This window comes from Pogona vitticeps, chromosome 2, assembly GCF_051106095.1.
Source record: "Pogona vitticeps strain Pit_001003342236 chromosome 2, PviZW2.1, whole genome shotgun sequence".
Lineage (NCBI taxonomy): Eukaryota > Metazoa > Chordata > Lepidosauria > Squamata > Agamidae > Pogona > Pogona vitticeps.
This window is the reverse complement of record NC_135784.1, coordinates 66,455,063-66,479,740: the sequence shown is the minus strand read 5'-3', so window position 1 is coordinate 66,479,740 and position 24,678 is coordinate 66,455,063. Positions and strand designations below refer to the sequence as shown.

Here is a 24,678-nt window from a genome sequence, read left to right as displayed (position 1 = left end):
TAAATCTCTGCTGTTTCAAGTCTACAGTTTATGGAATAGTTCCTCTAAGAGTGTGATCAGGCCAGGATTTGTCCTGTAGTTCGGTCTTCTTTGGGAACAGGCTGGTTGCTGCTTTTCCCAGCAACCACATGACATACAGGGGATTGTGAATGAGCCTATCCCTTAATGTGCTGTATTTTGTTTCTGCTTCAGCATGTGTTACTTCTGGGATCAACCAAAAGTGAATGGTGCAAGCTGCCACTTTGCTTAAGCCACTTCAGTTATAAGGAAATTGAAACCTTCTTCCCACTCCCCTGTGGCAAGGGAGACAGAAGATGACCCAAATGTTTTTTTTTCTTTTCTTTTTAAAATCTCTTGGAAGCCAGCACTGAATTAGTTGTTTATATATATGTGGTGTTGTTTCCTGCCCCCAAATTACCTGATCCTTGTATGTGTGGATCCAAGGATCAACCCACCTGTGACATACCACAGCTTAAAGTGACCCTGTTTAGGACAATCTAACCCAATCTACCCCAAGACTATTGGGCCTTATAGTCATTCCCTCCAGCCTTTGCAGAATTCTTACATGTTGGATGTGAAGTGGGATGCTCTTAAGTATGCTGCCTCTAGTAAATTAGATGTACAAAACATAAGATTAGTTTAATTATGTCTGTGTAAAGAGAATCACATGGATCAAAAAGGACCCATCACACCTTGGGCTCAGTTGTTAAACAACTGTTTTCTTGCCTTGTGTTGAAGAACTCATGGAGAAACAGACTGAGGATGTATCTCTTGATAGAAGATTAGGATGCTTAAGAAATTTGAAGAAACTGAATAAATTTGGTGGAGGGAGTGAAGAAAGCTGTCACCCAACTGTTATAAGTTGTGGTGGTAAGAGGAGATTGGGAGGAAACTCAACTAGCCAACCAAGAAGCAGCTGGTAATTTTGTACCTGGGTGAATAACTAATTGATACAAGAGACTGTATCCAGGGGACAACTCCCAAAAAACAACTGCCTCATTAGACATAAGTTGCAACAAATGCGGTAGGGAGTGATGTAGTCTTTTCTTCAACCCTTTGGAAGTTTTTCAGATTTTTAAAAAGATAGGATCCTTCAGTTTACAGTTGAAGATAACTACAGATTGCAGTAACTGTTCAAACTGTCCAAGAAACTGGAGCTAATAAGCATCCTCCAGTAACTGAATGTCAATGCAGAGTATTGACTTAAAAGCATAATAGTTTGCTTTCACTGCCCAATCATATGAAGCCACTCAGAGTCACGGCTTCCTAGCACATCTCAAATATACAGAACCAATTACTGTACTGCTCTGCATATACTTTGAGATCCATTCTCAGAACGAAATTGAAGCAAAACATCTAAAACATCAATTCATTAGAATTCCAATCTTTTTGCTGTATTTAATAGACACTAAATTGTTGAAATGGCTCTACGTTATCAATGGTTCAGAAAGTTCAAATGAATTACACACAGACATACACACAAAATCTGACGCAGGAAATTATATTCATATGCATGAAGGAAGGCATGACATCATATACTCTGTCTCTCTGTATTTGATTATATTCTGCAAGTCAACAGTTTTAAAACTTCAAGACTTCAATGAACTTAAAGATTTTAAAGAAATACTCAAAAAATTATTCTGCTAAATTTCTCATCAATCAGATGGTCCCAAATTGGAAAGAAAAGCAATGCCTGGTTCCATAAGACATTCAGTAGTTTCCAAAATGCACTGACTTCATTATGGGAGAGTCTATAAGGTGGTCAAACGTAGCAAAAGGCAAAAAGATTATTTGATGGGAAGATGGAGATAGCCATGGTCCTGCTTGCTCTTCCTTTTAGTATCCTCCCATCTGTATCTCCTTAAACATTTCTAGCAGGAATCACACAACAAAAATGCATGGCTTGCAAACAATTGTTTTACCACACAGTTACCTTAGAGAAGTGCGAAACTGAAATAGTTCACAAAATAGCAAAAGGGAAACTATTTTGAGATTCATGTTACACAGAATATGCAGCAAGCATACTATAATGATGCAATCATAATTCCTAAATTCATGTCCTGAGTTACAATGTTTAGAAGTCAATGATTAACAACAAAGAAATTCATCACCATTGTGCAAGAAAATCACTAATCCAAATGGCCCTAAGAAATACATTTAAGTCTTATGCTACAGGGATGTGTGCATAAATTGAATACTGGAGAATATTCTGGCAAATAAATATTCCCTTAAGTATATAAGCAATATACTGTACTATGCATAGCTTTAAAAAGAAGTCATTTATATAATTCAAATTATTTAATATCAATTCCTCATTTTATGCATGCAAATACGTTTGCATATACAGATGATGAAGAAAGGATCCTGTTTGTGTATGTTCCACGGCATAAGGCTGATGGTGCCATCAACCAGGGCAATATTTTGGAAAATAAACTGTGACAAACCCAGACCTACTGGGATATGCCACAGTTTCACTAAGCTGCCACCAACCATTCCCTATAAGAAGTCACACAGACCAGGGATGGATTTTTAAACCAATAAAAGAACAAGGTTTATTCACATAACACACAGGGAAAATAAAAGGATCAAGTGAATAAGATACAGTAACGTGGCTTAGTCTCCATCATACATACACACAGTTTGGTTCACACAGAACACTTAACTTGAAGCACAGACCCTGAACCTATCAGTTCTGGCTAACCCTACAGACACCTGAACCTATCAGGTCGGTACTGACTGACACACAGTAGTCCCCTGTCTGACACACAGACTCCCACTCAAGCTTCTTCTCTCAGCTCTTCTCCTCCAGCTCTCCTACCTCCCTCACACACGCTCCACATATATATACAGTACAGCCCCTCCTCCTGATGTCCCGCCTTCCACTCCCCATAGGATGGAACTTTCCCTCCAAACCCATGACAGACAGGTAACATCAGTGCTGTATGTAACATAAACTATCTTCCCCTACAGTCCTGAATAATACTTTTCATTGTCTGGAACTCTTCAGAGCTGAGAAATAGGAGGGGGAGGTCTTTAATTATCAAAATTTAAAACTTACCATCAGTGCCAAAGGCATTCCAGCATCAGCTATTTTTGATAATTCAAGATTTACCCCTCCAGTTCCTTAGCCCCCATGGCTTCCAAAGGATGAAAGGGATTACTGTACCTGAGACCCAGAGGAGCTTTATGGCAGGAAGGGGAAAGATTTCATTTTCTAAAAATTGTCCTGGCTGATGCCACCATTAGCCTTATGCTATCAAACTTACAGTATATGAACAGGATTTTAGCCACTGCATGGCTTTCAACAGACTTCATTTACAAATTTGTTCTCCAAAATGTTGAAGAATATATTTTAAAACAAGTAGTTAAAAGCAGGAAATGTGCCTTAACCCTCACCCTCTGTTTTGATATTGTTAAAAAATTGCAGCAATATTGAATAGCATAAATGTTTCTATCTTTCTGTCTACCTAGCATGATTATTCTTCTTAGTTCAATTTAATCAATAAGTGTATCTAATTGTTATATATCTGTTATATGAGAGGCATAATGCTTGTATAATAGGTTGGAAAACATACTGTGAACTCCAGACATGCCTTCAGAATCCTGTTGTATAGTGGCTTTCAGTCTGTAATAAACGTTCTTATAAGTATCTAAGAATATTCAACACAGCTCTTTTAAAAGAAAGGCTTAAAGGCCTGGCAATAGTGTAGTAAAAGCATAATTTCACTGTTCTTCCAATTTGAATACAGTGGTGCCTCGCATTACGACGTTAATTCGTTCCAGTGAAATCACTGTAGAACGATAACGTCATAATACGAAATTAAAAAGCCCACAGAAACACATTAAAATCCGATTAATGCGTTCCTAGGGGCTTGAAACTCACCATCCAGCAAAGATCCTCCATAGCGCGGCCAATTTTGCTGCCTGTGCAGCAAGGAATCCATCCCAGAAAACAGCGGGGAACCATGTTTTTTACCCGGCTGCCATTTTGAAACCGCCAATCAGCTGGCCGAAAATCATCGCTTTGCAAGAATCGGTTCCTGAAGCAGGGAACCGATCATCGCAAAGTGAAATTCCCCCATAGGAAACATTGTTTTGCGATCACTTTTGCGATCGCAAAACCTTCAACGTAAAGCGATTTCATCGTAAAATGGAGCACTCGTAATGCGAGGCACCACTGTACATGTTAAAATGCTGAGCTTTTGCCCTAGTGTGCATTTTGGAGGTGTGCATCCAAAATATGTTCTGTGTCTAATTCTTATTAGTGCAAGAGTGAAGATTGTTTTTATACAGAAACATTTCAAATCTCCCTTTCACCCACAATTCCTAGATGCAACAGCCTCTTATGGTAAAAGGGCTGAAGAAGGCTCTAGCATATGCAAGAAAGGGGAAAAGGTAGCTCCATTGACAATTACATTTGCACAGAAATGGGTAGCATATACTGTATTGGAATATTAAGTGCTTGTGTAGCAATTTGAAAAGGTTTTCAAAAGCATCCTATAGAAACAACTCTTAAAAACCGTATCTAGAAATGGGCAGGAACTGTCAGTTCAATGGTTGAGTCCAGTTCATTGACCAACCCTACAGGTGTTCCGTAGTTTGCCGCCCTGCCCCCTCTGTCAGGCACCCACTCAGAGGCAGCATCCAGAGGAGGCGGGAAAAGGAAGCCAGGATGCTGCTTCTGAGTGGGCACCTGCCGGATGGGGTGGGGTGCTGAACTGCAGAACAGCTGTGGGACTGGTAAATGAACTGGGCCAAACCACCAAACTGGTGATTTGTGCCCATCTCTAACCATAACCATCATTTTTTAACATGATGTAATTTAAAAAATGCACTGTTGTAGATAGGAAAATTGAAAGAAATGGTAGGATCTCATTTCTAACTGTGAAGTTTCTGGCTTTATTGTGACTTTCCAATCAGTGTAAGCATCACATAGCCTTCCCAGAAAAAGAGACAGAAATCAGGATGTATTTCAATCAGTTTTTGTACAGTATATCTCAACAAGAAAAAACAAGAACCTCTCTACCAGGTCCACTAGAGAACACACAACATTTACACTTCTCAACAGATAACAAGGATCTCATTCCTTCACATCAGTTTCTCTTCTAAAAATGTATTAGTGTAACTGTGAGCTTTACCTTATCAAGACATTCCTAACAGAAGCACTGGAAACAAGCCACAGAAAGAAACCTCATGGCAGATCAGCAATTAAATCCATATATGTTCAATAGAACTGTAGACTGTACAGTGGAACATTTCAAGAGCAACCTAAGCTTTTTTGTTTCCTTGAAAACATGTTCAGACATAGAAATCAGTTTTCTTCCTCTGCTTCTGATATCTTTCACACATTTAAAATGCTGAAACATCATCCCCTTAATCTTCCACTGTTTATGGTAAAATAAAGGTGCTACATTTTCTTGTTTCTGTGAAATGCATGTATCTTGTCCAGCCGTTTTAAACAGAGACCCATTGGCCTCCTAGGAGTGGGCTTTGACACATTGGGAAGTGGCTACAGACTGAAAAATGTGGAAAGTTTCTGAAAGATATCTATTGATGTTGTATCCTTATTTGATGGGAGGGGCTGCAACCCGAGAAAAGTTCCTAGAAGAGTTGTGGTGAAAAAAAATTGTGTCAGTCAGCTATCATGCAGTATATGCTGGGCAGATGAACACTGGACAATTGGTGAGCTACAGCTTAAAATCAGGAGAGTCCCATCGTCAGGGCATGAATTGCTGCCTACTCCTTAAATAAATACAGTAAATAAATAAATAAATAAATAAATAAATAAATAAATAAATAAATAAATAAATAAATAAATAAATAAATAAATTTATTCCTAATTTTCCAGAATTAGTATCATACCACCTAGAGAATTTTAAGAAGATATATGTTTTTAGTACTGTTACAGTAACTAACTCTGAGCTACAAATGGACTGCAGATCTAAGCAAACAAGAATGTAAATATGCCCTTCATCATTTCTGAATCTTTCCCAGTTTGTCAAAATCAGCTTTTATTGGTAGTCCCAAACTAAACCTTCTATATTAAATCTTGAGAATCTTGATTAAACTGTTTCATAGCTTTTAAACTTACAGAAAATGCTTGTTCATACAGCATAGACCTGGTCAAAGACAGCACTACTTACATCGTAATCAAGTATCCAGTCTCACATTTGTTCATATTGTTCTAACTGCAAAAAATATCATTTCATTTATATCATTTCATTGAGATGAACTTCCATTTTTAGTTTTATTTTGCAATGTGTTCAGTGACATCATAATTTCTTTCGCCTGAACACCAATTTCCACTTCATGATAGCTAATATGAGCATTCCTCTGTTCTCTGTTTCAACACAGTGAGAATAACAACATGCCTTCAAGTCAACTGTGACTTATGGCAACCCTATCCAGGGTTATCTAGATATAGAGCATTTCTGAAATAAATAGAGCTACTAATTGTAATTGTACTAATTGTAGGGACGTGGTGGCGCTGCGGTAGGGACGTGGTGGTGCTGCGGGCTAAACCGCAGAAGCCTGTGCTGCAGGGTCAGAAGACCAGCAGTCGTAAGATCGAATCCACGCAACAGAATGAGCTCCCGTCGCTTCTCCCAGCTCCCACCAACCTAGCTGTTCGAAAGCATGCAAATGCAAGTAGATAAATAGGGACCACTTCGGTGGGAAGGTAACAGCGTTCTGTGTCTAAGTCGCACTGGCCATGTGACCACAGAAGATTGTCTTCGGACAAAATGCTGGCTCTATGGCTTGGAAATGGGGATGAGCACCACCCCCTAGAGTTGAACACGATTGGACAAAAATTGTCAAGGGGAACCTTTACCTTTACCTTACTAATTGTACCAAATCCTTGGCTTCAAAATATTTGACCAAGCCAGTAGATAGAAACTCTGCTATCTAGCACACCATACCATATCGCCATAACAGCCAGCACTTGTTCATATATTTTTTTGGTCAGGTAACTTCAATTATACATTTTGCAATTGATTTAAAACAAATGTAAAATGCTTTTTTGAGAAAACGTGAAGAATAAAATACCTTTCTAGTTCAGCAATTTTCTTATCTTTGTCATTTTTTTCATTTTCTACTTCCTTCAGGATTTCTAGAAGCCTATCAACTTCAGCTTGAGCTTTGCCACATTCTTCTCTGTAATAGCCCGCCTCTTTGTCAAGCTGCTTCAGTCTGTCAGCAAATTCAGGGTTCATTCTTGCTTCCTCCTCAGCTTCATGAGCCTGTTGAATTTTTTTAAAAAAATTACCAACATTTCAGATAGCCTGGAAACACTGGGTCAGAGTCCCAGACACCATATGATGAAAGGATTTATGGGTATCCTGTTAGTTGGCAATGTTTTCTCACCGTTTAACTGCACATTATGGTATAGGGTCGCTTTCTAAAGAACATCTGGGAGAAAAACCATAATTCTCTGCTTCAAAAACAATGTTTCGATGTTTATTTTGAACAATAAATTCCTTGCTATTGTATAGAAAGGCAATACTTTAAAACATAATGAAAGCTATCATATAATAAGGTTTAGTTTAAGAGCCATATTGTATAATTTATGAACAGTTTGATGAAAATTATTTATTCTACGTAAGATGAGAACACATTCAACAGACAGTTTTACCCAAATCCTTTTCCCCCCTGCTTCATACTGCAAAAATTTAACCTGAAACGTAAGAAGAAACAAGCCCTTTGGTGGAACAGCACACATAAATATACCTGGCAAACACATGCATGGGTGGGTGGTCAGATCACAAACAAGAAAGAATGTGATGATCACAACAAAAAACAACAGTGCAAAAAGCCCAGTCCTGCTCCCATTAATGCTAATGGTAAAGCCCCATTAATGTCAATGAGAGCATGAATAGGCCAAAGTGTTTAAAACGTTAGACTGAAATAATCACGCACAGATGTAAACAAGAATGCACTGCAATGCTTAGCCTACCCCTTGTTTCCCATTATTCCTAATTGGCATCTTCAAAGAGCAGGCAGGGAGAAAACAGGTAGTTTAACTGCAGTGCACATTAAACACATATAATTCAGAGAAGACTTTTTCCAATGTACACAAATACATTTTAAAGGATTAAGGACAATTAGAACAACTGCATGTCCTCCTGTTATCTAACAATAAAGAACAGATGCTGGCTTTGCTTATTTTTTATTTATAGATACATATACATACATTTTTCTTATTTCAGGAAATAAACAAGCAAGTAATGAAATATCTTTAGCATAAAGATGAAGCATGCATGCTTAGATAAACTAACATCTACTTCCAGAAAGTTGACATTCTTTGCAATGGTTTGCTCCTTTTTGTTTTTAACAGTGTTTGAGATTAATTAGTAAAATATTTGTATGATGAATAAATGTGTAAAGCATCAGGTTATTTGAAAACTAATGAATAGATTTCTTTTTCTGCATGTAACATATCATTTAAGCATGAGGATAATCAAGAAAAACAGCTTAGTTTGAGTTGATTTCTTATTCTCAACTAAATGTTTTAGGCTATTTCAAATGTAATGAATTTCCTACATGGGGTTATAAGAAAATGCATGTAAATCACATGAACAACATTCATCCACAGTGAAATAGGCCAGTGTGAGATCAGTCACACTTGACAATGTGCACTAGTTTTGCAGAGATTTTTACACAAGGACGTTTTAAACACATATGAAATTCACCATATTTGAAAAAGCCCTTCATTTAAAGACATGAAAAGAGCATTTTCTATATAAATAAAATAGAATATATACCATATCTAGAAAGCACAGTCTCTCAAGTGTTTCTATGGGATTTTGAACTGTATTAGAACTGCTAATTGATGGAACTGTGCCCATAATATTCAACTGAGCTTTGTTTAGAATAAACAGGAGCTGTTCTGCTGAATATGAATGATGCACTTGAGCCTGCTCCAAACAGTCCACTGTGCTTCTGAATATTTGTTGCAGCTTAGAAACAAAGGAAGATGAGAAGCTGAATTATATTGCCTGACATCCTATTGCTTAGTGCAGTAAGTTGTGACTAGATGCAGTGAATCAATGGGGATTTGGTGAGCCAGCTGCTCAATTAGTTCCACTGATTCAATGGCCTTAATCTAGTTGCAACGAATCACAGTAAGCAACAAAATTCCAGTCATTGCATTAGAACATCATCACCTCTAAACCATCATAGTCAACAATGAGTGGCAGGATTTCAGGTAGGAAGTTTTTCAGCCCCACCTAGAGATGTTGTCTAATCTGCTGTTGATTCAAGAGACGCCTAAAAGAGCACTCTATGATTCAATAAGGGCTGCAAGGGGCATGAGGGACAGAGATGTGAAAAGAATATTAGAACTCTTAATGGGCTGCAAGTCTGCACAGAAACCTTCTTATTCCATTCAAAACCTGCAGTCCAGACCCAAGTTTGCCTGCAGTTGTTAATGCATACAGGCTTCTGTGCTATCTGTAATGGAAAAGAAAGGTACTTTCTATCCTCCTTCTCACAGCCAGCAAACAAAGGAATTCACACTACAAACATAACCAGCTCTAATAAGTTAAATAGCAACAAAAAAAGGTGAGAATTTTATCAACACCAGAAACTTCATTAACTAACAACATTAATATAAAAACAATATCATTGGGGCATTTGTCTGCCAAGAAGGTTCTAGAGGTCCTATATTTGCTAGGCCTTGCTCCTACAATACCTTAATCCTGTAGTCTAGTTGTTACACATTAGAAGAGTCAGTCAAGAGCGTATATAAACTATATCCCCCAACTTCCCTTAAAGAATTCTGAAAATTGACACATGGTGAATGGGCTGAAGAAATTGTTTCAGGAAAGGTAAAGCAGTAATATCGCACATACGATAACTGGGACGCTGCGGATTCAAGAGGATTAATTACCCTATTTGCCTGATTAATATTTTCTTCAGTAAGAGGTATATGACTGTGAGAGAACAATGAAGAACAGATGATGAGTGGCAACGTTTTTATGTGAAATGAAGTGAACAAAACTGAATGATCAAAAGAATGGATTGATACATTTTATACTGAAGTTTTAATTTAGGTTTTCTACATAGTTTTCATAGGGAAAGCCTATCTCAGATGATTTTCCTTATGTATGCACAAGTACGATAGTGGGTATATGCCAACGGAGACAGAGAGCAGGTTTTACATACATGCGTAAGTGGCAGAGTTTTAGTTCACATTGACACTAAAGTTTCATTAGTAGACATGCAAAGAAGAAAAACAGGGTCAAAATATGGTTTGAGACAACCCAAAGCTTATCTTTTTCAGATGCTTTGTTCCTGTTTGTTGCACCTTTTGAAGCTACATCAGCATCACCATAGTTAATATTAAAACAAATATTTTCTTTTTGTTCTCACGCGATCATCTTACTCTGAGTTTATATAGCCAGAGTGATTATGTCATGTCACTATGAAATGAATCAGATTTGTCAGTATAAAGGGCATCATAAATCCAGAGTAAAGGTTTATATTGTAGTATATCACATTCCATAACTAAAGAAAGAGGCATTACACATGGAATGCACTAGATTCCCTTTGCAACACAGAATCCCCCTGAAACCACCTGAGTACTGGCAGCATTCCAGTTTCAGAATGAAGCAAGAGTATCTATAACAACCTTGCCAGCAGTTGTTGTTACAGGTTCTATGGGGCAGGAAAACAGTAACTTCTGAAGGGCTGCTGAGACCTTCACCAACCCAGTGAAAAGCAGCCTTCCTTGACAAGCCTGGATAAAGAAACCAACGTCTGATAGAAATATATGACAGACCTGAGCAAAACAGAGGGTGGGGTGGGAGGCTACATGGTCAACACTTTTCACTTGTTACATGTGTGGCAATTTTTATTGGATCAGTCTGAAATTTGGAGCATCTGTAGAATCAATCAAGCAAATTACAGACATTAAGTGTCAAAACATTTTTTTAAACAAACAAACAAATAATAGAATTCTTTGGATTATCAGAGTGGAACTGTTTTTGAGAGCGGGTGACTTCTCTTAACATAAAGAGCACTCATGTGCTTTTTCAATTGCTTAAAACACAATTCAGTCAAGTGCACTGTTCCTTTAAGTTATGCAAAGAACATAACTTTTTAAATTTTCTTCATCCACATAAACCTTCGAAAGTTTTCCACCTAGTTCTCACTCTCTCCCCCCGCCCCATCATTTTTCCAGAGTCACTTCAGCCTTGCAGTGCTGCACAGTCCAAGGACTACTGGACTTCGCACAGCTTCAGCTGCCTGTGCTGGCTTTACTGGGACAAAGGAGGTGCTCAGTGATGCCAAAGAGTGACTGGGGCTTAGTATGGCCAGGATAAGTTTATGGAAAGAGATTCATACATTATTTTTAAGCCACCACTATTATACCTCATGTTATTTTTTTTTAAATCTCCAGATATTTACAGAAAGATGAATGAAACAATGGCTCAAATTCTGTTTGCTGTTTAAACATATACAACGAACCACTGCAAACAAAAAAAATATATGCATTTTTGTTTTAGTTCTACAAGGGAGTATTCATTGCCGCAGTAAAGCTCATTGCTTGTAATAGGACAATCTCTGGCTCATGTTAACTGCAAGCCAGGGATTGCTGGAGCGGTTCTGTCCATGGAGCAGTTACACTATGGATTGTTCACAGAATTCTGGCCAATATTGTTTTAGAAGATAGTGTTACAAATAATGTTTATATAAATGTAGGATTTGTCCAATAAACGCAAGGTTAAAATCCAGTGGTGTATTTCTGGATTCCACTGTTTCCACTACAATTGGTAACTCTCCTCCTTGTGGCAGCACCTGTGAACCCTAAAAACCTATTTTGCAGGGCTGGGAAATCATCCAGAGCAGGGGGTTTGTTTGTTTTGATTTGACACCACATATGTCAACTGAAGGGGAAGGGGAATGGAAAGGAAGTCTCAGTTCCACTAATATTGCATAACAAGTACATCACTGAAATTTGGACCAGGCTTTAAATCTAATGAATAGTCACAAATAATTATATCTTCTAATAGTTAAAAGAAGATTTTATGTGTCATTGATGAATGCTGTTCTTGAATATTAGAATATTCCAGATATAAGAAATCATACTGGAAAATGCCTTACCAGGATAGTACACCAGATAAAAAGTAAATCCCAAAACCTTACTACTAAATATTTCCAAGGGCTTTATGTCTGACAATATGCATATACAGTAATGATAATGTTTACTCTTTTCAAGATAATAGAAAGTCTACTGCTTGCCTACTTTGTCAATTAACTTGCTTCTCTTCATATGATTCCATAGACAGAAGGAGAAAAAACCCTTGCCAAGCTCTCAGTGAACCACCCTTAGAAATCTTTGCATTTTTTAATGTTTTCTGTTTCATATAAATGTCCCATAAATATCAATATTTGTCTGTTCTGCTGAAAATAAAGAAAGTGAAAGTATCTATTTATTAGCATGCTATGGGCACTTTTTCCCCCACACTAGCACGTATACATAAGAACAATACACCTAGGCTTAAAAGAGACAAAAAATCAATTTAATGACAAATAAAATGACACAGTAGAAAGGTACGTGCAAGAAAAATACTTTAGTTAGATCCTTCAAATTGTATTGATCAACAATATGAAATTTGGTATTTTTTTTAGAACTCAGTTGAAGTTATTAATCAATATCTAGGATTCATTGGAGGGAGTAATTTAAAACTGACCTATGGATTTTTGCAGTGTGCAACTTTGAAGAAATGCATAGCCTGTTGTCATAACAGGCTTAATTTTTCCTTAATTTCTACTGCTTAACTGCTTAATTTCTATAGCATACTTCAAAAAAACAAAAAACAAAACAGAAGTGGTTTAAAACTGAATCAGTTTCTGAAAGGTGAGAATGACCCTGGACAAATATTAGAACCCTAACACATGCTCTGCAGGTTCCAAATGTTGTAATTCACAAATTGAAACTGAAGCCAAATCAGTCCTACACTAGGAGACATTACAGGGACAATGCATTTTATTCAAATAGTTTTAGTAATTCATCAAGTTAATACATGATTGCAGTCAACATCATATTTTACTGGAGTTCCTAAAACCAAAGTTTTCCTTACTATTCTTTTTCAAAATCTGTACATCCAAACTGGATATTTTAAAATTCTCCTTCAAATTCAAGGTCAAAGTCAAGTGTGAAGTTGTTGAGTCTGTGATCCAGTAACAAGCTAAGCGCACCTTACAACTTGAAAAGGGGCAGAATGCTTTCTTAGCCTTGCCAAACATTATCTTGGAATTCTGCCAATTAGAGGAACTAAGGATCAGTGAACCAATAAAGACTGCTTCACCTCCTCAAAGAGGCCAAAAGTAAGATATTGAACACAAAATTTCAGTTGTCTATGCTACCAGGCAAGGGACGTGGTGGTACTGTGGGCTAAACCGCAGAAGCCTGTGCTGCAGGGTCAGAAGACCAGCAGTTGTAAGATCGAATCCATGTGACGGAGTGAGCTCCCGTGGCTTTGTCCTAGCTCCTCGCCAACCTAGCTGTTCGAAAGCATGTAAATGCAAATAGATAAATAGGTAACACCTCGGTGGGAAGGTAAAATGGCACTCCTTAGTCACGGTGGCCACGTGATAACGGAAACTGTCTTCGGACAAGCGCAGGCTCTACGGCTTGAAAAACGGGATGAGCACCGTCTCCTAGAGTCGGACACGACTGGACTAAAAATGTCAAGGGGAACCTTTACCTTTACTATGCTCCCAGGCATCAGGGCTGCTCTGTACCTCTCTGTGCAGCTGCATGGAATGGAATCAGGGAGCCGAACAACCTGTTCAGTCTACCTGTTCTAGTCACTTCCAGACGTGATTCATGGGCTGAGTTGAGGGTTCCTCACCCCATAAATTTGAAAGGAAACTCTCCTGAACTCCTGTAACAAGTCATTTATGGACAGTCACTTCTTTTAAGTTTCAGGAATGACAGAAGCAATGTTCTCTACCATAGTGCACTTAGGGAAACATCTTCAGAGTAACTTGTGTTACTCAGGTACCATCTGAGATGTTGAGTAGCCAAGTTCTTCAGAACTATGGATTAAGAAAGGGAGAAATGCTTGGTTTTGTTCATAAACAGCATAACAATTTTCTTTTTGAAATGGTAGTTCAGTTGTTTGTTGTTTTTTGGCTTGGACTTTTGAAAAAAAGGAAAAGGCACATATATGGCCACTGTGGTAACCTGCCCTTAGGAAAGACATTAAACTGTAGATGAGGATGAAAAAAACAGACAGTTGGACAGTTTCAGTGGCTCTGTGCCAGAGTGTATTCTGATAAGATCCAAATAACACAGCAGTTGCCTTAAGACAAAAATAAATCTTATTTCTGGATAGAGGGCATGATTAACGTTCTTCCTAATAGAATCACATACATGCCTAATGGAATCAACCAGATAGCAAAAACAAAGTTTGGAGTTTAGAGAAATAGAGAGAAATTTCAGTTCTTTTTCTTTACTGTACTCTCTCATAGCTTCACCTCTTTTCTTTTTACATAAAACTAATTCAGATTTAATTACTTTTGTTGCAAAATTTTTACAAAGGATAAGGTTTTCAAGGAGCTAAGTTTTATTTTATTTATTTATTTATGTATTCCATTTATAGCCCGCCTATCTGGTCACTACGACCACTCTAGGCGGCTACATATTCTTTGCACAACTCTGCACTTCTACATATTCTTTGCACAACTCAATTTTTTGTTAGTTTCTTTTGTCAGTTTTACACACAACTTGCTTTTTGCAGGCCATATTTCTGTCTTACAGACGGCTTTCAATATATTTTAATTCCTTAAAGTTTCCTTTCTTGCTGCTACTTTTATTTCCTGTTACTTATTTTATTTTATGGTGAGGCTCAGACAAAATACTTTATTTTATATTTGTCTTCTATTTCTCTTTCGACAAGTCTTTTAACTACTGAAAACTGCAGTTGCTTAGATGATTTTACAGTGGTGATGATTTTATTGGAAATGAAAGATTTCTCTGTCCTGTGGCCCTCAACAGCTTCCCCACAACAAAAGGGATAAGAATAGAACCATGGGATCTTTGGGGGGGAGGGGTCAGAATTAGAAGTTTTTAATTCATCAAAAAACCTACCATGGCTGATAACATGATCTGCCTTACGCAGCATAAGTTACAATGCTGTATTTTAGCCAATTAGTGGCAATTTCTTGAACATCTTGTGAATTACATCTTTAAATTTTTATTACAAAGGAGGAATTCAATATAATATAAACGTACAAGAAACACAGCAAAGGAAGACAGATCATTATTCACAAATATTCTGAATAAGAAAAATGAATTAGACTTATTTTTATCCTCCCACTTTATGGTGCATGTCAGTCTTGAATATTCTATCTTGATTTTGAAAGATATTTAAACTGCAGTTTCAGTTCTACTGTTACAAGAGACTTCTGCCAAACCCGGAGCTTGCAAATAACACATTAAATTTAGTGCACAAATGTTAAATTCATTACATTTTGGATGAATTCCAGGGGAAAAAACTTTCGGAATTTAAGTTAAAAACATTCAAAATTGAAAAATAACATTAGCAGTGATTTTGAATGTTAGAAACATTAATGTTGGTATAGCTTATCCAAAAGAGGCAATTACCCAGTATAGTTATAATTTTGAAAGGGAGTGTTTTGCATCTTTTTTCAAGAGAGCAAGAATGGACCAACATATACCACTAATGTTAATCAGTGCATTAATAACAACAATTTAACCAGCAAGATTAGTAATAACAAGCTAGTTCTCCAATTTGTAACATTTAACTGTAAGCAATTAATTTTGTATCTTGCTGGATTGCTCACTGAATTAGGCATCTGGCTGCAGAGGCAGAAGCTAGAAGTTGGATTCCTACTATGCCTTCTGGGAGAAGAGCTAGCCTGTAGAGCCTTGGGCAAACTGTACAGCCCCAGAGTGCCCCCACAGAAGAATGGAATGGCAAACCACTTCTGAATACTCTGTACCTTGAAAACCCTGGAAAGGGTTGCCAAAAGTCAGAATTGACTTCTTGATGACATATAACTATTAATTTTTAGTTAAACCTATGATTTAGTGTATGGGGAAATCCAGATGACTGCTGTATCCTGCTGTATCCTGTGCTTATGCACAAGTAGGGTGGGGGCTGGAATCCACACATCCTATTTTTAAAAACCATTAAAAACCTGATTTCCTGTCTCTGGAAAAAAAACCAGTAAGTTTTTTGAAGCATTAGAAATAAATCAGTGTTGGAAGTTGCTAAGCTGCATTGACTCTATATCAATCCAACATACTCAGATAGAAATTAGTATTGTGCTTTTGGCTTCAGGTGCCTGAAACTCATGAACTAGAGCTTACTTTGGTTATAGGACTGAAAAAGAAGATGGTGGAGGGGGGAAAGTGCTAGGGCCAATTCACAGAATATTAGAGATATATATATGAAAATGTTAGCTTTAAATTTCTGCTGTTTTCCTCTGCTGCACAAAAAAAAACATATAATATACATTCTAAATTCATCTAGGCCCTCACATAATCATGTGAGTGCTGCACACACACACACACACATACACACACAAAAACACACACACATTTATATAAATAGGCCCTTGTTCTTTGTGTAAGAGTGTATGTGCAAGCGTGTTCACATGTTTGAGTTCTATACTGCTGGAGGAAGTATCAGAAATTTTGCTATGATCACTTATTACAAGTAAGTTATAAGGGGAGAGAGAGAATGTGTGTGTGTGTGCATGTGCTTGTGCACACACATAAATGCTGCATATGCAGTAAGAACATGGAATCTTTTCACATAATTCAAATTGATATCAGACAATCCCCAGCTAGGATTCATTTCAGTGGCTGCACAAACATACACAATGACAATGAAGTGTTAGATGGGAAATGAAACTCAGGAGCATCCATACCTGTTTGCCATCCACCCAAAATCATATGAATGCAAATTTATTTGTTTCTGTCAAATACTGGATACTTTGTTGCTCTTGTGAATTTTTACTGATTTGTCTAAATACATAAGGTTGATAGCAAGTGAAATCCACTTATACACTCAATATATAAAGCAAACCAGGAATGCAATCAACTTTTATAAGACGAATTCAGATATATCAAATATGAAGATTAATCTTACAAAAATGTTATGTTTTATGAGATCTATCTTTTCCACACTCAGTATTAAATGTTCATTATAATATTTAAATTTTCCCAAACACAGAGAACTAATATTCTTGTACCTAATATAAACTTTGTTTAGATACACTCTGCAATTTCAAATTGCAAGTACATAATACTAATACACTACAGTATAATTTTAAAATTCAGGTTACTACTACACAGTTTTATCATCATTTCTATCCTTAAAAGGAGGAATAATTTCCATTATTCACATGCATCTGTCACTAAATAATGGAAATAGCTTTTATTTATATAATAGCTACACAGATGTGTCTATTCTTTGTGTTTGGTAGTTATTGAAAGAATCTCCAGATTGTCCTACGGTAACATTTGTTAGTCTTCACAGTGCCATAGGGCACTTCCCTCATTATGCTGAATATTTGGCCATAAAACTATTATTTAAAATGAAAACAACAACAATCTATGTCATTGTTTTTAATGGTGCATTAACAATGCCATTTGGTTATTCCACATTAAGGGCTTCTGCAAACCTATATGTACTAACAGGAGAGGAAATTCTACTGAAATCAGAGGACCTTGTTTTTCAAGCAAATATTTTTAGGACTACACTGTAATAGTCGCTTAAAAGGCTGGTATATTACTCATATTGAACATTTAACTTCTTCTGATAAGAGAATTCACATGTCTGTTGGCCAAAATCTGCCACACTGCATCTCTTGAAGGAAACAGGCAGTAAGCATGATTGTGTTTATTTTGAGATATTCTGAATAAGGTTCCAAATTTAATCTTAATTTGAAGGATCCAAAAAAGTACTTCATGAGCATAACATTATAATACAGCAAAGCTTGATATCCACATGCTTAAGCAGTTGAGGACCTGAAGGCACTTCGGTTTTGAATACAAGACTTATCCATCCAATTTCCCATAAACAACATTTTCCGTATCTTTGAAAACATATGGCCTTAAAGTCCACAAGGCACACTTATTTTAACAAAAATGCAAATGAGGTTATCGTAATTTTGCAAAGCTCCACAGTGGAAGAGTACAACGTGGCAGTGGGTGAATGGATCCTCATGCTTTCATATGTTACAGCGGAGACTTTCTGAAATGACTTACTGGATTGTACATCTGATTGAACAACTGTTCAGCTTGCTACATTGCAAAGTTGGGAAGGAATGAAGCACAGACAGGAAAAGAAGGAAAGATCCAGGAAAAGAGTATTAGCTCAGCAAATCCAGCACATTTGCACAGAAGAACTTGGAATTTAAAAAAGGAATAGAAATTTAAGTTTCTAAACATTCCTTAGTGAACGTGAGAGGCACTGGGGAAAAATAAATGTTGACTTTGGCTCCTAAAAAAGAATAGCTGGAGTAAGAAATCTAAGGTTTGTGTTACTTTCCCTTTCTCATGTGAAATAACCCATGAAATACAGAAAGCTGTCCACTTTTGATGATACATTAAGTGCTGGTCTCTAGCAATGAATCACTAGAAGTGCTTTTGGCCAAGGCTGCAATTTATCACCAAAGCTTCAAAGATGGTAATAATAAAAGATTAATTAAACTTTATCATTAAATTTATGGCCTTCCTTTCATATTAATACAAAACTGCATTTCAGTTTCATTTGATTGCTGAACAGCATAGCTTGGCGAACAGTAGTAGTGAGGAAATAAAAGAAAGACATTCTGAAATGGAATAGAATATAAAAGAAAGAAAACAAATAATGTTGAAAGCTATAGATCACTTATCCTAGAGCTGTCTTAATCAAGCTCAGCCACCCTGTGGGACTCATCTGTCACACCTGCTGAATTGCATAAGATGCCATGATATTAAGAACCTGTAAGTACTAATCAAGGGCATTTACACAAGTAGATCACAGATCAAAGATTTTTCTAAAAAAATAAATAAATTTACCTACTACTTAATTAGTGATGGATCTAATGAATATTCATAAGATTGTTGGCAAACAATGCAGGAAGGTTCCATCCCCCACGAATGTTCTTATGCATTTCACACTGTAATTTGTCTTTTATTAGGCTAGAATGCAAAAACACCTATCTTGGTGACTTAGTGAATTGGGTACTGTTACAATGTCTAGATTCCTCTTTCAAGCTGCAATGCTCTGCATTGTATTTGAGGTTCTTCACAAATTCCTTGGCTTTTGAAGCAACTCTTCAGAGTTCAATGGAAAAGAGAGCCCTCAGAAGCCCTACCAAGGTCTTCCCAGGGCACACAGGAGTAAACCTTTACTAATTATGTCCAGTAGCTTAATATATAGCTTTACTATTTTTTGCCACAATCAAATGAAAATTAAAAGGATAGATTTTGTTTTCTCTTAAATACAGAGATTACTTCAACATATATATAATTGAATCTATAACCATGGATATATGATGTAAACCAAATACCGTGCTTTGACCAGCATCTAGAAAGTCTTTGCCTATCTTCCATAGCCCTCAGCATCAGAAGTCTGCTCTGGACAGTTTGCCAGTCCTCTTGAGCAGACATTTGGGTCGCACAAGCAACTTTAGGTAGATCAGAATTCTACCCCAACCCCCATTCTATTAGTAGAAGCTCCCTGTTGGAAGCTGTGTACTATATTATAATAAAATATTCAGTAAGTTTCATTTTTCAGTGTTATACATTTTCTTTTATATCTTCAGTTACATTGTCAGTTTCCAATAGAAAGGCAGCTGATATATAATTCTGCCCAACTGAGGAGCAGTGAGGTACAGTATGCAAAAACCAAAGGAGTTGGGATTTTGGTGAATCTTCTAAACTACCATGAGTATTGAAATTCAAAGTTTCCCAAGTTCTGTCTGTTTTACCCCTTCCTTAGTTTAAAAAAACCTATAAACAGAGTTAGAATAAAATGAAACAGAAAGGAAAAAATATGTATTTTCTACAAAAACGTTAAGCATAGAACATGCTGCCTTGATTAGGAGGAAGGAAGCAATGTAAGTGGTTTGATACTCTCAGTCACTTTTTAAAACAGTAATCAAATTCTTCACTGTGTCAAATTATGAGGTATCTTACGAGTAATTTTTGAAAGCAATTTCTTAAATAATAAATTTAAATTTCTGCTCAGAATTGTGTTACACTAAGAACTTTTTCACTTTTCATCAGTTTTGTGATTATGTTTTCTGACTCATCTCTACTGTGGAAAGCATTTTTTAAAAAAACTAGGTACGAAATCTAGAGCTAGGTGTCACTCTGATTAGCAACCAAATGCTAATTATAATTGCTGAACTCTAGAGTCTGTACATTTGACATGCTGCCAATTTCTCACAGTGTTTCAGACTTTAACAGAAATTAAACAATGGCTGAACTCCAGTAGTAAGTCACAACTAGAGTAGGTCCATTGAATCGTTGGCCATTAGGTGAGTCAATTTCTCTATAAGTTCCATTGATTCAATGGGCTTCCTCCAGTTGTGACTTACTACTAGATTTCAACCAGTATTACAAAAAATGCATATCTTAAAACGCTGTTTGGAATCAATTATCATTAACAATCAGTATTGTTTTTTCTCTCAGAGACGAAGTTGTAACTTTCGGAGTAGGGTCGTATCCATTCATAAACCACGAAATACTGTACATGTTGCATTTATGATGAAATAAAACAATGTTTTTCTGATTTCTTTTACTAAGCCTGGTTTTTTTAATTTGGAAAAATCATGCTTATCTTAACACAAAAAAAGATGCCCAGGCTTTTAAATGTACTTATTTTTCCATGAGTAAATGATGTGTTTATCTACCTAGTAATAAAACCTTGACTTAGAAATTAAGCTGTTTCTAGTAGCTACATATTCAGTGATGGTGCTACAGGTTTGATACAAATTGCTTACTAGTTAAAAAAATCATTTGAAATGTTTATGTCTTATTCATTGTGTGGTCCCCCAAATAATGACTAAAACTAGGGGAGTGAAGATTTTTTTAAAGCACCCATTATTATAAAATTATTATACTATAATCCAGTTCTTTAAAAATGTTCAGCACTGGGTCTCTTTGATTGTTAGCAGTGAGCATACACTCCAGGAACAAAATGACAATATTTCTGCAGCACCAAACAGCATTTAGTTCCATGGATCCAAACCTAGGTTTGTTTATTGAATGGTACTTACATTGTACTGTTTCTGGTAAGCTATTCTATCTCAAATTTCAGTCAAGTTACAGGTGTCTTGGACTGCATGTACTGCTATATTTTGGGTTTTTTAACAGGTATGATCTATCTTGAATTCCTAAGTCTCAAGAGAAGCCATTCACAACTACAGTATGAGGATTAAAATTAATGCCCAGTCTCCAGCTATCTGAAATTTGGCACGAGGGTGCACAACTGTATCTGCTTCTGTCTGCGCAGTATGCATGGAATCTCACAACATATTTTTGTTGGAATAAACATTGATCTTTCTGTAAGTAATATTTTTAAAAATCTCTGTCTATAATGATGTATGAGCCACATGACAGCCAAATCTAAGCGTTCTGAAGCTCCATTGTCAATGAAAGTTAAATGTACTTAACTTTGGCTACTTTGTGCTATCAATTAAATGATCTATTGGGAATATGAATTTCTTTACAAGGTGTGAAAGGCAAACATGATGCTTAAACCAAGAATTATGTCATGAGTTCATGTTTCAACAATGAGCACACACAATACTAACTGACACAGGAAAGAGAAACAATGTATGGTAGAAATGAAATGAAAATATTAGAATAAATGTTCCTGCACATACTTAGATGACTTTTCTGCTGAGGACAAAGCTTCAAAACTGCTAATAACACATCCTTATCGCCACCGCCACCACCATTACTGTTATTAAACTGTTTACATATTTTAAGCACACCCAAAATCTCTTAGATTAAATCATATAAGATATTTTTCAATTTATAACAGGCATTTTAGGAGAAAAAGTTGATAAACTATATGATAAACATTTCCATTCCTTAAGCCATCTGAACTTGAAACTAAATGGAAGTATATTGTGTTATATTATTGCAAGCATGCATCAACAACAAGAGCTGTCATTAGACAGTATTTACCTTTTTCAGTTGTGCTTCTAGCTTACTACACTCCTCCTTCTTTTGCTCTATGGCTATTTCTAAAGACTTTAATTTGGAGTCTCTTTTCAGCCCTGCCGAAGCCAATGATGATGCATGTTCTTTGAGGTCAATTAAGCTAGACTAAAAAGATACATGTAAAAGAAACAATTGAAAGAGAAAGTTACCAGAAGACACTGAATGATTTAAATCCTTTTCACAGTAGATCTGACAACTGTGTAGAAACTACATCTTAGCCCAGCAGGGGGACAGCTCATGCCAGGTCTAGCTCGTAGTCTTTGAGAGAGGATCTCTGAACAGCATGTGTACCTGTGCAGAATCCAGTCACTGTAATGCATAACCTGTTATCCTCAAATATATTCCCTCATCCCTGACTCTCAATTATTGGCCATCAGTAATGAGGAGGGAAAGACAACCAATGCCATCTCATGTAGCAGCCACCCTCACCTTTGTTTTTGAAATCAACAGATTCAAAATCTGTGAGATCTGCTTCAGATTTTTCTTGAAATAATAATGGATAGTGTTGGATCAACCCAAAGATGATAGTTTGGGCTGAGGTTCAGCACTGAGGTTGCTACAGGAGCAAGCTATGGAAACTCCACAAGCAGGATGTGATAGGAACATTCTCCAGCAATTGATACTGGGAAGTATACTGCCTATGACATGGGATGTGCTATATATTGCTAATGACGGATCAATTATATCTGACCAACCACCTATCCACATACATATTGCAGCACAACAAAATTGACCTGTGGTTTCTGGAAAAAAAATACAGTCACATGTATGAAAATGCAGAAGTCTGCACTTCCACACCACTGAAATTTTTGCACAGAGATACTTCTCTCAAATCAATCACAGGACTGCCTGTTTATTTTAAACATTTCTCAGTGCTTTTCCCCCTACAGTCCTAGTGCAGCCTGAATGTAATCACAGAACCACAGAAAAGCACAGCTGGAAGGACATTGTGTCCAACCCCCTGCTGAATATGAGGACCTTTTTATTTACTGAGTTCTGGAGCTGCAAACCTGCAGCTTTTGGGCATAAAACTCAGATTTCTGCAGAGCCAGGTGGCTAGATCTCGCACAAATGCAATTAAAACACCACCATATTTAAACAGAACACCCAACTGGAAACACAGTTTGTAACAGAACACATTTTACATTTTTAGTTTTGTACCAGTAAACATTTTGATCCCAATTATAACAGATCCATTAACTCAATGGTATTTACATAAATCAACCCCTTCCCATTCAACAGCCGATTCAATGGGTCTGCTCTAGTTGGGAATAGCAAAAGGATAGTCTTCCTTGAGTGAAGATAGAGGATAGTTTAGACCATGTGCGGAGTATATGATGCTGGCATGACAAAATTAAGATAAACAGCTCTCACCATATTTTGGGATAGGTCTAACAACGTAACTGCTTTCTTGTCATGTTCACTTTCAACAAACATTATATTTTAATAGAAATCAGTATTGTGCATAAAAAGAACGTGCACATTCCTTAATTTGTTAATTTTATAGTCTACTCTATAGCTAATGCCATTAAAAAAAATGAACAAGAAAATTCCTCAAAAGGAAAATGAAGGCTTGTCATTCTACTCATTATTGTAATCAACTCTAATGTGTGCTAAATTATTCAAGTACACTAGCACTTACAGGACTGTAAAACCTGTTTGTAAACAATGGCTGTTCACTTTGCAGAAGCACTGAGGACTAAGCCAGTTTGCCAATATTTCCAGCCCCATTCAACAAGGTTCTCCAGCTACCTTTTCCCCTTGATCCACCCCCTCAGAAAGTAACAAAATGGTGGCCTACACAACTATGAATTTGGCTTTATCTCCCACCCATGGCTATCCTTGGTAAACAGGTAAATGGACTAAAGTGGACTCAGCTTGTGCTTTGGTTTCCGGTTGAATCCTAGCAGCATTTCTGGGTGGGCATTTCTGGCTTTGCTCTCCTCTTGCCTGTCTAACACAGGAAGGTTAAAGAAGAACAAAGTCTCATCTCACGTCTCAATGATGTCAGGGTGATGACCACATACTTGACATCATCTGACCTATGTTTCCCAAACAAGTTACCCCAATGTACAAAAAAGATAAAACAATTTAAAAGCAAACCCCATAAGCAAATGTCCAAATGCAATCAATTTAATTTAGGCGAGAACTTAAGTGGCAACCACCACTTAACAGTCAAAGCGATGTTAAGACACAGCAATAACAGCAGAGATTTAAAACAATGACTTTAAAAGAACTGCCAAAATAAAAAAAACTGTTGCCTAGCTCTGAAGCAACACTGAAGTAAGCACTAGGCAAACGTCTCTGGGGATAAGCGCTTCCCACAACTGGGGTAACTGCTGGATCAGGGCATGTCAACTGGAGAGGAGGAACACCTCACCACAAAATTTTAACTGTAAGTCACTAAATGGTGCTGAAAAGAGCTTTCCTCCTCTTCCTGCTGATATATCCCAGCTTACGAGAGCACACTGATG

The 24,678-nt window shown here is 36.9% G+C and overlaps 1 protein-coding gene across 29 annotated transcripts in view; it reads right to left on the bottom strand.

Moving 5' to 3' along the window:
• ERC2 (ELKS/RAB6-interacting/CAST family member 2) overlaps nucleotides 1-24,678 on the bottom strand; it is an 817,272-nt gene that overhangs the window by 433,567 nt on the left and 359,027 nt on the right. For 9 of the 29 annotated variants that reach the window (XR_013541661.1, XR_013541663.1, XR_013541669.1 and 6 more), the window contains 4 exons: nucleotides 22,169-22,309; nucleotides 18,251-18,286; nucleotides 7,955-7,984; nucleotides 7,048-7,241 (listed from right to left, as the gene is read on the bottom strand). Coding sequence is in view for 2 of the 29 variants with exons in the window: in XM_078385331.1 (XP_078241457.1) it covers nucleotides 7,048-7,241; nucleotides 7,955-7,984; nucleotides 18,251-18,286; nucleotides 22,169-22,309 (401 nt within the window). In the remaining 27 variants the exon portion in view is untranslated. The remainder of the gene's footprint in view (nucleotides 1-7,047; nucleotides 7,242-7,954; nucleotides 7,985-18,250; nucleotides 18,287-22,168; nucleotides 22,310-24,678) is intronic. The other 20 variants (XR_013541666.1, XR_013541668.1, XR_013541673.1 and 17 more) reach the window with 4 other exon arrangements.